This window comes from Ciconia boyciana, chromosome 1 (genome assembly GCF_034638445.1).
Source record: "Ciconia boyciana chromosome 1, ASM3463844v1, whole genome shotgun sequence".
Lineage (NCBI taxonomy): Eukaryota > Metazoa > Chordata > Aves > Ciconiiformes > Ciconiidae > Ciconia > Ciconia boyciana.
Genome location: NC_132934.1, coordinates 139,661,437 through 139,679,404, shown reverse-complemented (window position 1 = coordinate 139,679,404; position 17,968 = coordinate 139,661,437). Strand labels below are relative to the sequence as shown.

The window sequence follows — 17,968 nt, the reverse complement described above, 5'->3', positions numbered from 1 at the left end:
ATTTTAGTGTACTTGAAAAAAACACATCTGATTTACTAAAAAACAGTAATATTCCAAGTTTCAGAATTGTGTGCATGCTGCTTTTAATGCTGATTTGACTTTATAACTGAAAATTGTAGTCCATATTACTATTCTGTATAATTATAAGATTATTGGTTAGTTGGGTGATTCCCAACAGCATGTGATGTGGTACATTTACCACAGGCTGCATTCGCCTGCGCTCGTCTGCGCTGCCTATCAGCTGATCATTCCAGAATCAGCTACAAACACCCCAGGGTGTCTCCACACTAGGAAGTTGTGTGAACCACATGAACACTTCTGTTGAGCAAAACAGCTGGTGTTGATGGACTTGATGTCTGCACTACACATATGTCAACTTCCCCTTTCCCTTCAACTAGTTCTAGCCTGGTCCCATGGACACAGTGGCCATTAGTCACTAAAGCACATTAGGTCCCCCTGGATCATCTCTTCTAGTTACGTTCACCCAAAAGAAATCCAATTAAAAATAAAAAAAAATAAAAAAAATTAAAAGACATTAAAAAAAAAAAAGAATAACAGCCACACATTTTGAGATCATCTAAAATGTCCATTATAAATAATCTAACTATAAACTACATGAGCACAGAGGATACTCCATGCAGGTTGCATTGTCATGGAGTCATTTCTGATAACAAAACTGCTAAATGCATTGTACTACACACCAGCCATATGATGTTTTACTGTATTTTCTCCTATTCTGTTCTGGTATGTATGGGAGGGACATCATTATATGCTACATTTGTATCTTTGGCAAGAATATGTATACACACCTGCCCTTAAAACTTAACAGCTCTTCAGTACCCATGTTATTATGACTCAATATCAGGCACCATCAAATTTTATGCTCACACTCTTGTACTTAACATACTAATTATGTCCAATACAATTGCATGAAATTCACATGATAAATTTCAGGAACGCATTTCCTTTCTCTTTGGTATGTGTTATTAGTTTACAAGATACTAAATATTTCAAGCAATAGTAGAGGCCATATCCACCATCAGCTGATGGATACATATGTTTTCATTTCCCTTTAAAAGAAAAACAAACAAATAAATGAATAAATTCCATACAGTACCTTTCTCAACAGAAAATATTTGTGACAAATATCCCCTATCTTATTCCAATTGTCTTGATATATGTCCTGGTTTCAGCTGGGATAGAGATAATTTTCTTCCTAGTAGTTGGTATAGTGCTGTGTTTTGAACTGATTGCTGAGTATAGAAATTACTATACAATTTCTCCTCTTTTATCAGTGAACGGCAATGAGCTCAATAAACATCATTGCCAATATAAATACTTTGTTTCACTATCCCAAGTTCTTTTAATATTGTAAAAGCAGGTAGAAAAGTATAGTCTCAGCAGTAAAAAACAGCACAAATAATGATCCTACAGATGAAATATGCAGTCTAAAATTTGACTATAATTATACATTGGTAGTTCCACAGACCCATTCATATTTCTAAATAAAGTTTTCTATACAAAAATCCTATTTTAGAAGAATTACTGAGGTGCATAGGAAAACTCTCAAAAGTAACAAGTGTCAAAATTGACACAGTCCTTGGAGCTCTAACAGTTGTTTAAAACAGTCTTTGGGGATTTTTTCCTTTTTCCACAGAAGACCTGGCTCAGTGAGTGAAGTGCACCTCACCAAACCTGAGATTTCCTAGAAACATTTGCAAAAGGGTTCTGTGGTCATTCAGGAATTAAAGAACTGTCCAAATTTAAATGACCCTTGGACTCATAAACAGAACAGCCTATCTTCAATCTGAACAAAAACCAACACAATATTGTTAACATACACTCAGAAAGCACTAATTCAAAAAAACGTCACCCACACGAAAAAAGCTTTCACCACAACAGTTAAAGCAGCATTTCAGGAAGAAGTCTTATTTCCCAGACTTATTTTAATTGCTACAGTCTTTCCATACATCTGCCTTCATTGTAGACATTACAGAAAGACAGACAAGGTTTAATGGGTACAGTTTAATTAGCCCACAACTTTATTGTCTCATCTCTAAAGCACAACCTAACAACAAATCACACCGTGCAAGTTAACACTCTTCTCTCCATTGCTCCTATTGGTTTGGCCCTCAGCCTGTCCCTTACCAATCCAGCTCTCATTTCTGCAGAAACCCACCACACAGGACTGCCACTTTAAGCCAATAATAAAGACTGGCAGATGCCAGTTACGTACTGGTCAGGTACCATGTATCACATCACGTAATAAATGTCCTAATTGTATCATGTAACAAAGAGGTAGTCATGGCCCCCTTTCCTTGACTTCATCTCAGTGCTGCTCTCTTTCCTCAGTTCCCAGACCTGTAAACCCTGTTAGTATTTCTCTCCAGGCCACATTTATACTCCCATCCTATTTTAAGGAACTGCAACAGCTCCCAGAACAGCAAAGGCTGCAATGACATTGTGTTGACAATGGATGAAAACCAGGCATCAAGTGAAGGAGCACATAGAAGGGTGTGTGAGTCTTTCCCTTTCCACTTGAAATTTAACATGCTTGTTAACCTGATCCTAGCTGGGATCCTTCGGCCCTGCAACACCGATAGTATACTCCTGAAAGAAAAGCTAGCTTTTTAATGCAGGTTATAATAGATACAATCCATTTCTTCCAGTTTTCTTAGGAGTTTTTTTCAGTTTGTTAAGAACTGTATGCCACAGGAAACATACATTACATGGGACAATTGCTGCAGTCCAGTCTTCTAGATCACCCTGCAACCAGCCTAAGACTGTGAAAGGACAGATGAGAGGGAGAGGAAATCAACATGAAATTCTATTATTTGAGAAAGACACAACATAGTAAAACTACTTATACAGTTCAAGCTACAGGGATATTAACTGGATCTGTCTGCAGTAACAATCTTCAGTGGAAGATTTACATTGCCTCATCATATTGTCATAAAACTTTCCACAAACATAAAAGCCTTTCATGTGCCAGCTTTCTAGAATACAGTCCAATAACTAGCTAATGAAGACATACCATAAAAAGAAAATAAATCTCTCTTCAAGGCAGGACTGAAGCATTTGTCATTAACATGTCTGGTTACCAGAGATACAGCTGTTATGCAGAGCAATCATTTCCTGACAGGTCCATCATGTTTCAGACATTTCTGGCATCAGGTGAAAGAGTTAAAAATTAAGACAGGTTAATTTGCATTGAAGTTATTGACAGGCTTGTAATACGAGAGGTGTCAAAGCTCAGCCTAAGTCCCTGCCCAAGCAACAGTATTTTAAAACCTCCGGTTAATGTAAACAATTGGATATGGGATTTTCACATAATTCCACTGCAAGGATCACACGAATTCTAAAACCTAGAATTTTCTTTTATATCTTTGATCTAAATTAACAGTCACAAAAGAAAAACATTATAACATATAGCCTTAAGTTCATAAAATGTGGACAACTGAGGTTAATACCAGTTGTCAACATCTTGAATTATCAGCAGGCTTTTTATATTAAAATCTTGTTTCTTTTTCTTAAATCACCTATTTTTGCAGAACTGACAAATATTTCAGTTGTTCCATCTTTGGAAAGTCTCAGATACTGGTGGCGTGCTCCAGGAATTCTATTCCAATTATAATGTTTCCTTCCATTTTACCAGCCTTCTGACCAATTGTGTAAAGCAATTAAGAAAGACAGTGAAGTGAAGTGGGTTGTGGTACTACAGATATGTTGATAATATTCAAGTTTCTTTTTCATTGGACTGAGGAGCTCTGCTTGATTTGCTTTCTCAGTGGGAAGGTCATGGATGAGAACAACTTGACTGAGGCTCGATCTATACCAGATGGATCTATTAGGTATGAGTAAGCATCTTAGGGGCATGAAAATTTGACATCTGCTCCTATTATTAAGAGGATAAGCCACGCCTGTTGATGAAACTTACAGGGATGCTGAGGGCACCTGTATACATAGACTAACAATCAGTAACTGGGCAATATCTCATTTTAAAAAAAAAACCAACACATTTATTTACTGTCTTTAGTGGTACTCAGCTCTGGTTACATAAAAAATTGCTTCTACCTTCCCTTCCCATCTGAAGGAATGTCTTCTAAAAATGTCTTAATTTGAAGTCAAGGTACTTTGCATCTGCCAATTCAGTTTTACTTTGTCCTAATGGCATGGTATCATTTACTACCACTCTGAATTGTAAAGAATGATGTCAAGATGCAGTAAGATGGTATTTAACAAATTCATGTTGTCTTTAAACAGCATACTGGGAGTTTTCTTGTTTTTATCTATAAATTCTGAACAGACATTTCCAGTACATTTTCACTGGCCTAAGCTTATTTCCATTGAAACCACTGGATACATTACTATCCACTGTAGATATATAAGACTCAGGCCAGCAATGAAAGCTCCAGAAAAATCCTGTATTAAGCTATTAATCATATAAATGGGAGAACTGATAAGTATCAGTCAGAAGGCTGAAAGATCTCCAGCTAAAGAAAACAATATGAGCTTACACTGCATTAATGTGTAAAGCTTTTTAGTCTTCAAAACTACCTGTGAGTCATGCTTTCTATCCCAAAACAAAGGCAGCCAGTATATTCTTTAGGAAACTCTAAATGTTCATTCCTTTCTACAATTTGGAAAATGACTGAGGTTAGGTTTAACTTTCAAGGTTAGTCCACATTGCTGCTCTTTTCTTCTACTTAAAAAAAGGAAGGTTTTGAACATCAGAAGGAGGCTTGAAATAATTATTATTTGCTGTTGCACATTTATTGCCACTGTAATTACAGCTTTGGTGCTGTCCAGTGCTCAAATGTATGTGTGTGGTTCTGTGATTACACTAAATCTTTTACAAAATGAGCTAATATGCTGCATGTGCAGCGTTAAATGCATTCCTACTCCAGTTAGTCAATGAGGATCCATTGGATAGAAAATGCATGAAATTTACCAAAAGCCTATTGTCTTTCACACTGTTTATTCAATGTTTTTAACTCAAAAAAAAAACCTAACAATAAGCTGCTAGCTGCAAAAAATGTACATCTTCTTTCCTTATTTATTCTGACAAACATGTCCCATAGCTGCTACTAAGTACTATATGAAGAGTGACACACACCTCATTAATTGAATGGTTTTTACCTCTTTGCGTCAGTTTAACCCCAAACATTCCTTCCACCTGCTGCAGATCCAGACTGATCAACACTTGGCTAATTCATGATCTCTCAGTTCACAGTTGCATAGAAAGAAATCTCAAAACAGAAGAAAGCCTCAAGCTCTCCTAGTTCCAGTTCCTTTCCCAAAATTGCTAGATACAAATCAAATATTAACATATTATAGACTCTTGGTGACTAAGAAAAATGGGGGCAGGTAATGATGTGATTCATTATTGTCTAGCTGTATTTACACAGTAATGTTTTCAAAGGATCTATAACCATCACCTAATTAAAAAAAAAAAATAAAAACTACCCTGTTGAATTAGTTTCTATGTAGGAACACAAATTCTGAAAAAAATTGACAGTCACTGTATTAGGACACATTATTATTATTATTATTGATATTAATATTACTGTTATCACCCCTTCCTCAGTGTTCCACTATTTCCTGCCTCACATATCTGTTCATCCATGTACTAAATTCCAACAAAACCCAAAGTCTTCCAGCAAGTGAGGTTAAGAAATGAATTTATAGTGTCTAGGTCCAAAAATGCCCTGAGGCCTGACTGGAAGGTTCCAGTAGTACAAAGAAATAATTAACAGTTAAAAAGCATTATCAATTAACTACAAATGATGTATAGCCTTAGATCTATGGCCTAAATCACGACATGAGAAACCATGTTCGTGTATCTGAACTGTGATTACTTGTGTTCTTTTTTTTAATATAAGTTAATGTGAAGATAACTCCCCTAAAGAGTAATCCATAAAAAAGAAACACAGAACTATGCTTATAAATTCTTATAAGAATGGCAAGGAAGGTTGAACTATGTTTGCACTGGATTAAATGAGTACATTATTCTCACCCAATCTTCACTATCAACCACAATCTCTGACTGTCTGGACAGAAGACATTTGTTCTGAAGCAATCTTATTGTTCCACTCATATTATCTTATTACAGGATCCATGGCAGCTGGATTGCAACCCTCACAGGCAGAAAAAACAGTGTCTTCACTACCTCGGCTATGTTTGCAGTTTGAGTTGTGACCACTTGAGAAATTACAGTGGCAGCAGTTTGTCAAACTTCTGACTTGAAAGACAACATCCTTGTAGTAGACGGTGCCCAACTTTCTGCCTGGGGAGGCCACTTCACTTTCTCTACTGTATGGGAATAAAACATATGTACAGCTCTTCTCTCATCACATGACCAAACTTTACTATATATGTGCAATACAGTAAATCCAGCACTTCCAAAAATGCATAAAAGACATGCATAAGAAGATTCAAAGCTTTTCCTGAAGAACTGGGATTACATGTATTCTGAATTAAATAGTAAGTAAATCACAGTACTGACTCAAGAGAGCAGGCTGCCATCACCAGAACATATTTCTGGTTAAAAACTCTCCAAAGAGTTAAGTCCATAATGTTTGGAGAGCAGGAATCGTTCAGAAAGCTAAAGTAGCCTGTTCTTGTGCCCCTCTTTTCTCACAATCCATCAATGTGGTTAAAGTCTTTAGGAAAGACAGAAATGAGGAGCAAGCTGCCACCACCAGGACACACTCAGCCCATAAACTGCCTCCAGGCTCCCAAGTTACTTTTAGGAAAGAAATGAATAAAAACAAGCTGAAAAGAAGCCAGCCATAGGTCAGCAGCATTACGTGGACAGGCTGCACACTTGAGCACCCCTGGTCTAGAACAAACTTGATGTTTATTTGCCTGCATCGGTATACATGACAGGACCACAAATTAGCTAGAATTTTGTGGTGAATTTTCTTGGAGGTTTTACCTGTAACTGGACTTTCCAATGAAGACAAAAGGATTTTCAAACCACATTTTTACTACACTACAAACAAGAAAAAATAAACTTTTTAAACCAAGTAAAACTCCATGCAGCTGAGAAAGAACAGAAATAAAAAATATTTACAAACAACTCTTCCTACGCCCTTTGTGTCTGTTCTCTGTTTCCAGCCTTAGTTTCAATTAATTGTGTCACAACAAAATCTACAGTCCCCTCTACTCCTAGACAATTTCTTGTCCCAGCATTGTGTGCCTGATGGAGGTCACCTGTCTCCAAACTTCTGCCTTCTGAGACTCTCTGTCTCTTCTTTTGCCTCTCCTGCAAGTTCTGGAGCCATGCGTTCCTCAGGAATCTCAGCTGCTTACCAGGGGAGTCACTCCCTTTGCAAGCTTGAGTCAAGTAACTTCTGTTTTAAAGGAACATAATGTAACATACAGACCAAGAAAAAACCAAAGCAAAACATGAAGTGTCCATAAAGGTATAATAAACCACAGGGTTTTTTTCTGGTGAAAGATGCATGTATTTTCCTGTATTATATTTTGCATACATTAATATTTTTACATAACTTTGATGTCATACCTCTTTGACAGTCTAGAGACACATTGGTGAAAATATGGTTCACAGAAGTCAATGGAAATTTGATAAAAACTTCTGTCTGGCGTTGTTCCCCAGATCTGGAAATATCTGATATTCTTTTCGGTGGATGGAAATGAACATGTGATTCTTTTTAATCAGAGATGAAAGGAACAGTACTCAACTTTCAAGTTTAAAGGGTCCACTTACCTTTCAACACCCCCAGTTCTCCATCTTCATGTCCTGTGATCTCTTGGACATTAAAAGACTAAAAAAGGGATACAACTAGAGTTGGGATACCAAGTTCACAGCACTCTTCTTCTTTGTTGACAAAAGCCGCATGGACCTAGTGCTCATACATGGACCTGATCCAGCTGAAATCAACAGAAGGCTTTTCATGGACTTCAAAGGTCTTTGAAATATAAGGCCTTATAAAGCTCAGCTGTGGGAAAGGTTAAAAAATGAAGATTCTTGGTGTAAACTCCTAGGCAAGGGGTTTTTTGGTGTAAGGTTTACATTTGCTAGGCACTGACTACTTAATATCAATACAAATGTGTCTTTCTTCTGTATCCTATTCCTGATACTCGGTTGTTAATTGTATTTTCGATCTTTAAAAATATGGATGCTAAATAATTGCACTTTCTTTTTCTGTTTACAGATGTTGGATATGTACTCAAACCCAGAAAATCACAGAAAGCAAAAACGCACACAGAATAGCCAATGGAGATGTAAACTAGCTTGTGAATAATAATCTCCATTTGTAGACACACATAAATTCAGCTCTCAGTCTTAAGAAGTTTGCCCTTTGCAAAATGACAAATGTTCAGCATCTGGGAAATCAGTCTGGTTTTCAAGCTGTCTCAGAAATGTATTGGGGTTTTTTTCCTTATAGGACACTTACTAAACCAAACACATTTAAATACAGTTCAGAGCACTAGTTAATCACAGAGAAAACCCATATGCAGACAATGAATAATGTTTTAGTAATAGTTTTAATATGAATGCTACCTAGCTTATAACCTTTCAGTCCATAGTAAGTGGATATATGTTTGAATGGAAAAAGGATTTACATTTTAGAACTCCCAGTGTTTTTCTTTCAAAAGTTTTCTAATGCTTTTCAAAAGCAACATCTCCTCCTCCCCAACACATGCCTGTGACATTCAAACTATGCTTTGCCAATATTGTCTATACGGAAAACATCTGCGTCAAAACATATTAGTAACTTTCTATTGATTTTATTGCATTTGGTATCATGTACATTTACCAAATTAACAGCAATTTTAATTTTATGAACAAGAGCAAGATAGCATAAAGAATTTTCTTCTAATATGTAAGCATCCACAAGTAAAATGTGAGAAAAGTATCTTGGCAACTTTTATTGTTCAATACAATTGCTTACCATTCACTTACGTTTTCATACAGTTCATTTGATTTGTATTTAAAACTTACACTTGAGGCACAGCCAAACATTCTAATTTGGGAAAACAATGGTCAAGGTTAAGGTCCTAAAGTAATGGTCAAGGTTAAGGTCCCAAATTTGAGTAATAAAAACTGCTAGAAAACAATGACCAGGCTCTGTAACCCCTGCACTCATATCAACTGTGCAAGCCTCCACTAATGCCAAAGGGATTTGAGTTCGGTTGTAAGAAAGTGAACATAACTCCCACTGAAATCAGGGAGGTTCATACCAGACCAGGATACAACTGCAAAGACTAACTGTGGCTCAATTCCACAACATGGTGAAACATGCAGGTATTTTCACTAGATGCAACCATCATTATTCAAAACAAACCTTTCGTCTTCAAAGTTTTTACATAAGATCATGTTAAAAGATCTGTGCACCTCTTGTTCACGACAGCATATCTCAATAATAAGAGCACACCAAATGCCAGAATAATTATCCAGATCATACACCATATGAACAATAAAGACAGAAGAATGATTGGGAATTTTAACAAGTTTTGAGAAAATCAGAAAGTAATGACAAATGTTTAAATTTGTCTGCGCAAAGAAGTTAACAGCAGTGTGCTTTATGAGACATATGAAAGTCAGAATTATTTAACACAAGGAATATTTTTGGAAAGGAGATGAGTACTGAAATGGCAACAGAAGCAGATGGCACATATTTCCTAAGTAGTAACATGTAGAAAAGATTGTGAACATGTCCCAAAAGATCTAAGCAAACTCGGTGCCTGGGCTGCCTATCCATTGGAACAGAAACATTCGAGGAATAGCACACTACATATCTACTACATCTCATTACAAAAGTACTACATATCTTTTCAAAAGATTTCATGAGAAGTAATTCAGGGTTTTGGAATTATTCAAGACAGTTACAATAAATGGTTTCTTCATGATCTCCATCTTCTCTACAGCAGAGCCCAGAGAGGCACATGCACCCTAGACTTTCAGCCTAGCCTACAGCCTTACCTACATCTGGAATCAATTGCAGATTTTTGCAGGTGCAGTCACTTTGGAGTTACAAGCAATTTGAAGGCAGATGTGCTGGCATGTAGACAACTGGCTGCCTGAATAGTAGGTAAAATCTGGTATTGGGTATCTAGAGGTAGTCACTTGCACACTATTTGCTTGCAGATATAAAATATGAGAACCTTTTATTATTTATTTAAAAGAATTGCCTGTTTTTCCTCAAAAACTTCAGTTGTCCTGACAGGCAACAGTCCATCTATAACAGTGAAAACAACCTCCTACCACGATATAGTTATCAGTCATTCAATATAACAAACTTTTAAGGCCTTATTATTCCCTCTTACAGCTATTAAACATGATGCAACATATAGATCTATTAGCTTAAAATAACATTTTTCCATACTGTCAAAAACAATTTTGAGTTAGCCTTAGCTGATCTAGCGTAGTACTAATTCCTAAGTACTAATTCCTAGTACATTACTATTAGATTTATACTAAATCACACTTACGAGGGGAAATCCCTCAATAATTTCCCTTCATATATCACGAAACTGGCTTACCACTTGAGGGATGTCTATGCTGTTTCAAAAGTTTCAACTGTAACTCATCCACTACTCAAATAAGTTAGCTTAGGTATGAATACAGAACCACTATGTGACCAAGCTCATCCACACGGTTGCTGATATGCTTTTAAACAGTACGCATCTGAATGAGTTTAAAGCAGTATCTCATTGTCCTGGTTTCAGCTGAGATAGAGTTAATTTTCTTTATAGTGGCTGGTATGGGGCTATGTTTTGGATTTGTGCTGAAAACAGTGTTGATAATACAGAGATGTTTTAGTTGTTGCTGCACTAGTCAAGGACGTTTCAGCTTCCCGTGCTCTGCCAGGTGCCCAAGAAGCTGGGAGGGGACACAGCCAGGACAGCTGACCCCAACTGACCACAGGGCTATCCCATACCATATGATGTCATGCTCAGTATATAAAACTGGGGAAGAAGAAGGAAGGGGGGGACGTTTGGAGTGATGGCGTTTGTCTTCCCAAGTAACCGTTATGTGTGATGGAGCCCTGCTTTCCTGGAGATGGCTGAACACCTGCCTGCTCATGGGAAGTAGTGAATTAATTCCTTGTTTTGCTTTGCTTGCGTGTGCAGCTTTTGCCTTACCTATTAAACTGTCTTTATCTCAACTCACGAGTTTTCTCACTTTTACTCTTCTGATTCTCTTCCCCATCCCACTGCAGGGGAGTGAGCGAGCGGCTATGTGGGGCTTAGCTGCCGGCTGGGGTTAAACCACGACACTCATGACCCTATTCAAGCAGCAATCACAATTCTGGATCACACTACATGTATACATCCCAATGTACCTGGATTTCCCTCTTAAGAATCAAGAAATGGATTTGATAAGATTCAATTTACTATTGAGGACTACCCAAACACCAAAAAAAAAACACCCCCACAGTACCAATATCTAAAAATATGGGGAAAAAAAATCTGACTGGATTTAGCATTAGCATTTTGTTGTTAATGCATTGACAACCATAAATGGTCATACATAAACTAATGTAAGAAAAATGTAAATAGTAAAAATGAATTTAGAAGTGAGTACCAATATTTAGCATGCATTGTGTCTTTGAAATGTAACTACTCCTATCCTCTGTTCTAGTCACTCCTCTGCATCTGGATAGCTGGGTCCAGCGCTGGGCTCCCCTGTACACGAGAGACATGGACTTAGTGGAGTAAGTACAGCAAAGGGCCACTAAGATTAAGGGATTGCAGCATCTCTCATATGAGAGGAGGCTGAGAGGACTGTGGTTGTTTAGCCTGGAATAGAAAAGGCTCAGGGGGTTCTCATTAATGTTTATAAATATCTGATGGGAGGGAGTAAAGAAGATGTAGCCAGACTCTTCTCAGTGGTGCCCAGAAACAGGACAAGAGGCAAGGGGGGGAAATTGAAACACAGGAAATTCCATCTGAATGTAAGAAATGTATTTTTTTTTTACTGTGAGGGTGGTTGAACACTAGAACAGGTTGCCAAGAGGTGCCATCCAGCCTCAACTACTCTGTCACTCTGTGAGCTTGTGGCCGTGGCCCTGCCGTGTTCCTGCGATTCCACACAGCAAACACGGCCAGTCAGCCTGACTGGTGACTACCACCAACCTCTTGCCAGAGGATGGAAGAATGGCAGCAGCATGTTGTACCACCCTCTTAGCTTCTACCTTAGCCAACTTGTCAAGCAACTTGCCACATATTAAGCAGGAAGACACTTGAGAGTTCTGTAACAGATGGCAACTAAGACAAAAGATCCATGAGTTCACAGGTCCAGGTAAACATTGCTCTCCATATCATTTTTATGCTGTACCTTTAACCTATGTGCTTACACTGATGTTGAAGCTCTTATTTACAAAGAAAACTTTTAATCATGCTGTTTTCTGAGCACAGCTCAGATGGCTGGCAGTAGAGGTTAAAATCCAAACTTGTGTTTTCACTCAACTTGAAAACAGAACACTAAAGGTCACTGCCACGCCTGCTCCCCCAAAATGGAATGAGTTCATCCACAACTAATATCACAGATGGGAAAGGCTACACCCATAGACAGCAATGCAAGGAATTTAGTCTCACTCCATTAAAATAGGTAGGTTATACAGAAAAGCCTAGCTAAACTAATCTGAGTCTTCAGGCCTCTTTTCCAGATAGCTATATGTCATCTCTATTTATATCCATACCCTTTTTCAGGAACGCAAAAACTTGTGCAGTAACTGTGACCTCATTTTAGTAGGCTTTTACCTACTGTACTAGGTTACTATAAAGCTAGATTCATAAATAAACTTTGGATACATCAAGTTAGAATCCCTGACTTTTTCCTGTACATCAGCTAAAACACTGAGAAGGGAACTGCTGTAATGTGAAAATGTTGAAGGAAAGAATGTATCCAATGGCATCACCTTTCTTTACAACCTCAGTCCCTAAAACCATGTGCTTTCTTCCACACAGGATTCACAATCTTGATGTTTCTTGCAGAGCCAGGCACCCTTAACCCATCCTTTCATTCCAAAATAGAAGAGGAATCTCCCTTCCCTTCTTACAAGGGCAGCTTTTGGGTTCCTCACTAAGACAAAGACATACTCTTTTAGACAACATCCCAATGGGTACAACACTGATTACGATACAGGACTGTCAGGTTCAAATCTACATCTTCTCCACTGTAGGCAGGCCACTTGATTGTTGTGCTCTTGATTGCCGGAAGAACACTCAGCATCGTCCCCTGTTCAGGTGATTTGCAGAGAATTTTGCTAGAAACAAAGCACAGCAGTAGGAACTCTACTCTCCTTGTCAATGCAGTCACCCAGGAGCATGGATGGTTTCCAGTAATGCTCCAATTACTCCCTCATACGTGTTTACACAACAGTCATTGTAAAACCCCGGTCTCAACACCCAAAATAGCTAAAAGCGAGTATCCTAAACATTAGGGTAGAGAGCCATGTTCTCTTTTCCCTACTCTTTCTGGTCACAGGTCAATGAATGCTTCATTCAGTGCTGTCCAGTGGCCCAAGTTACATATCTGGGATAAAAGTGTTTTCTCTCATCTGCAAAAGTCCAAAGCAAGCTAAAGCTCAATGCTGCACACACTCCAGGAAGATAGAAGAGATATGTTGGAGTCCCTTCATTCATAGATTGAACATCATTCTCTCACAGTAGAGAGATATTAATACAACATTAATATGCTGTTACATAAGAGAAGAAACCACTATGACCCATTCTGCTGACATTTTTTGTTTGCTTGCTTTTTTACGAAAGGACTTCGTGCCAGCATGTTCTGTGTGAAACTTCCCAGCCTGTAGATAGGCCATAGATATAAAACATACATATTTCATTGGGCTATGAGACCCATGTGGTGCAATATCTCTCATATTGATCCCAAATGTCCTTTGGTGTAACCTCTACCCAGAATTCCCCAACACTCCCAAAACTGGAAAACTCCCCTGGCCATGGGGAGTTTATAGCAAAAAGCAGGCATCTGTGCCTCTTCAACAGGCATTCTGGAGATCACATACTTTTGATTTAGGTGACTAATTCTTCTTCTAGCCCACATCAATAGCCTACATGGAAAAAAAAAAAGTAAATTATTTGACCTGTGCATCGGTTAGAATAATTTCCTACTGAGAATGCACCTTTAAAATAGGCTTAGAACTGCTTCCCAAATGTAAATTAACAAATAGAATTTTTTTGGTTTTTATAAGGAACACCTCTCTTGACCCTTTGACAAATAGGGATGGTAAAGAAAAACGGGTGAAAATTCTCTGTGGGGGAAAATGAATGAAAATCTCTTGTGAGCATTTTGGAAATTTGAAAAATATCATCTGGCATTCAAACAAGGGAGCCAGCAGGTATAGAATTAATCCTGATATCCTGTTCATACATCTTCACCCTCATTCCCTGCAAAAGGTTGTTAGTGATGTGGTTTTGGTACCATGAACTATGCGAAATTAACTCTCTATGAAGTGTTGGGGAATCCACCTCCCATGAAGCATCCATCTGCTGTCTCCCTGACCCCCACCGCTGAGGCCGTATCTAAAGCAGGGCTGGGAAATGAGTGGGTCAGTCTTCTTTCAATTCTTGTCCTAACTGGGAGACACTAGAGTTCCTTCCTGCTCCAGTTGGGACGAGCTAGTGTTTAGTTGGTTTCAAAGGTTGAATCAGATTACAAGATAAGTGGGCATCTCTGAAATGAAAAGAACTCCAGAAAATGCTACCAGTTGAGATGAAAGGGGGAGGGCGGGGGGAAGGGGTAGAAGGAGAGAGAAGAGAGGGGGATAAAAGGACCCTACCCTTTAGCCCTCATGGAATAATATGGCCCAGACCTGCATGTCCTACAGTCCACTGTGTATTACCAGTCTCCTGTGAGAACACTGGATGAGAACTTGCTGTACTCTAAAACTCTCCTCCTTTCCCTCATTAAAAGGCAATGGAAAGCTTAACTTTTATAAACAAGAGCACTTTATCGTCCAAACATTACAGTCGTTTCATGTCTAGCAGGAGTTTAATCCCTGGTAATTTAGATAAATTACCCTGTGCTTTAGCAGGTTGGGGTTAAAACTCCGAGATTTTCAACTGATTACAAAAAACCCAGCCAGTTATCAAGTCCTAACTGAGTAATTTGCAGCTTATTTCACCCCGGCTAATTAAAATGTAATCACTATTGTTTGGCAATGTGCATTCTGTCAGCAGTTTTACGTCGGAAAAGAAATCTTGCCAAGAAAACACAAAAAAAGCCTTTCACCAGGAATTGGCTTGATCTAAACTGCCTCTTTAGCCACTGAAACTGTAAAACAAGTAAGTTACAACCGCCTGACAGCGCAATAAAAATTACTAATCCCTCTCCACGATAATGAACTATTTTAATGGGTACCCTCCTTTCAAGCCGTCCCGCGGGCGCAGACCACGCTGACAGCGAGCGCTCCGCCGCCCCCGCCCAGCTCGCGGGCAGGGCAGCCCCTTCCCCGCCCGCCACGGGGTGCGTCCCCGGCCCCTTTAGCCCAAACCCGGTCACAGGCACCGAACACCTCCTGCTGCCGTTGAAGCGAACGCGTTAAGCTTCCCTTCCACGCCGGCTCCTTTTCAAAGCGGGCCATCCCGCAATACCTCTCACAGCAGCCTTCTGTGCCCACGCCTCAGCGCCGAACGCTGCTTTGCCCACAGCATCTGCCCGAGGGCCTCCAGTTTCTCACGGCGAGGGAAGCTCGGCAAGCGAGCGGCGCGCTCCCCGCTTGGTCCCCTGCAAGCTGCAGGGACGTGCCGTCCCGGGAGGTGGAGGTGGCTGCCTTCCCACCGGGCTGGCCAGCCCTTTCTAAAAGGGGCTTGGGGGCTAGGGAGGGAGAAGGGCTAGCAGCTCGGGAGGGTTTCCGCCGTTTGGATGGAGTCGCCTCGGTTTAATACTTGCACAATGTAGAACAGGTGGGGAAGGGCGAAGGGAAAGGTGCGTGTGTAACTGGAAGACGGGAAAGGACGGGCAGATCCCCGCTGCTGTTACACCACCTCCCGCACCGCTTCCAGCGCAGCCGCTTTCGCGGCTCACTCTCCCGCGTTTCATTTTATACCCCGCAGGTCTCCCGCCACTTCAACCCCATTTTCCCCCGCTTCGTCCCCATTTCCCCACTTCCGTTAGGCAGAGATGCGCCCCTCTGTTTCAGAAAAATACTGTTACCCCCACCCTCACCTTCCAGGAGGTCTGAACCAAGTATTACACGTTCCCGATCATGGTTCTTAAAAAATAAGCTCAAACTTTCCCACCAGGCCGGAGAAGCGAACCACCCGCGGGCGGCAGGGCGCAACGACTCGCCCGGCCCGCAGGCAGGCGGAGCCCCGCGGGATCGCCCGAGCACCGCCCGCTGCTCGAAAGCACAAGCGCACCCCCGGCCCGGGAGCACCGTGCTGCGGCCGCCCCGCCCGCCCCACGGTCTCGGGCATCACCGGAGGAGTGGCGGGGGCCCGTCCCGCCGTGCAGGGCAGCGGCAGGGCGCGCCGAGCACCTGCGAGGAGCCGGGGCAGAGCGGTGCCCTCGCCTCGTCCCGCCGCGGGCTCAGCCCAGCCGGCCGGCGAGCAGCTGACAAGCGGTGTGGCGGGGCGCGGCGCGCCGGGAGCCCCACGATCCGCCGCCTCCTCCCGGCGACCAGCCGCGCGGGGAGCCCGGCCGGCACCCACACGCACCGGCGGGTCTCGGCGCTGCCCCGGGGCCGTACCCACCTGTCCGCCGCCTCCAGGTGCCGGCGGCGGCACCCGCAACGCGCCCGCCATCCCTTGGGGAAACGGCCCCCCAAGTTTGCCAAGACGCGCTCCGGCCCCGGCCGTCCTTCCCGCGCCCGCCGCGCCGGTGCCGGTGCCGCGGGACGCCCACCCGCCGGGCGGCGGAGCCCCCCTGCCCGGCGCCATGCCCCTACCTGGAAATGCTTGAAGAAGGCGGAGATGCGGGTGATCTGGAGGCTCAGGCACCTGGAGGTGCATCTGGCGGTGGAGAAAGCCTCGTCCTGCCTGCGGGCGGCGGCGGCGGCGCCAGCCCCCGGCCCGGCGGGGCTGCCGCAGGCGGCCGTTATCCAGAGGAGCAGGGCGAGGGACGCGCCGGGCGCCCTCCGCACCATCGCTCCGCGGGAGAGGAGGGCACGGGGGCGGCCGGGCGCTGCGGGGGGCGGCAGGCGCCGGGGTAAGCTCCCGCTCGGCGGGCTGGTGCCGGGCTGCGCTGGGGGCAGACACCTCCGCGCCGCAGAAACTACACAAGAAAGTTCAATCATTCAACTCCCCGCCCGCCCGCCCCGGCCCACGGCCCTCCCCCGCCCGGCAGCGGGCGGGCCGAGGCTGACAGCGGCCGCGCCATTGGCTGCGCCGAGCGCCAGTGGCGGGGCGGGCGGGCCGTGTGGCCGCCGGCAGGTCGGCCGGCGGGGCCGCCGCGGGCCGCCGGAGCCCTCCGCGCACGCCGCCACCTGTGGGGCACGGGGCGGGCAGCGGCCGCGGCGCCGCTCGCCCCGTCCTCGCACACGCGCGGGCGCGGCGGGGGTGCCGCCCCGCTGGCGCAGAGCCGGGCGCCGGGGACGCGCGGCCCGCGCCCGACCGTTGGCAACCGGCCGTTAGCGCGGGGCCGGGGCCGGCGGCGGGGGGCCCGGCCCGCTGCCCGCGGCCCCACGCCGGGCTCAGCCCTGTCACGCTGCGCTGCCGGCCCTTGCGCTGCCGGAGGGGACCGGCGCAGCCCGCCCGTGGCTTTGTGTGTCAGCAGCCCTGCTAAGGGGCCGGTCCTCAAAGCCTTGCCTGTGTTAGTCTCTTTTATTTCTTCTTTTGTTTTTTTAAAAGGACGGGGGGCAAGCACGCACGGAAATTACTTTCTGAAACTCGGTCTTTCTTACAGAGAAACACTGCGGTGAGCATTTGTCCCAAGGTGAAACCCATAAAGGCTCCTCTGAAGAGTTATTTAAAAATTAAAATCTACAACTCATTAGTCCAAATACCTCTGGGTAATAGCTGCAAAATTAAA

At 42.9% G+C, this 17,968-nt stretch overlaps 1 protein-coding gene across 1 annotated transcript in view; it reads right to left on the bottom strand.

The window, feature by feature from the left end:
• The window catches only part of ANOS1 (anosmin 1), a 148,168-nt gene extending 130,928 nt beyond the window's left edge, over nt 1-17,240 (bottom strand). Inside the window, exon 1 of the mRNA XM_072849517.1 lies at nt 16,887-17,240. Within this exon, the coding sequence (XP_072705618.1) occupies nt 16,887-17,234 (348 nt within the window). The 5' untranslated portion in view covers nt 17,235-17,240. The remainder of the gene's footprint in view (nt 1-16,886) is intronic.
• Nucleotides 17,241-17,968: the final 728 nt, after the last annotated feature.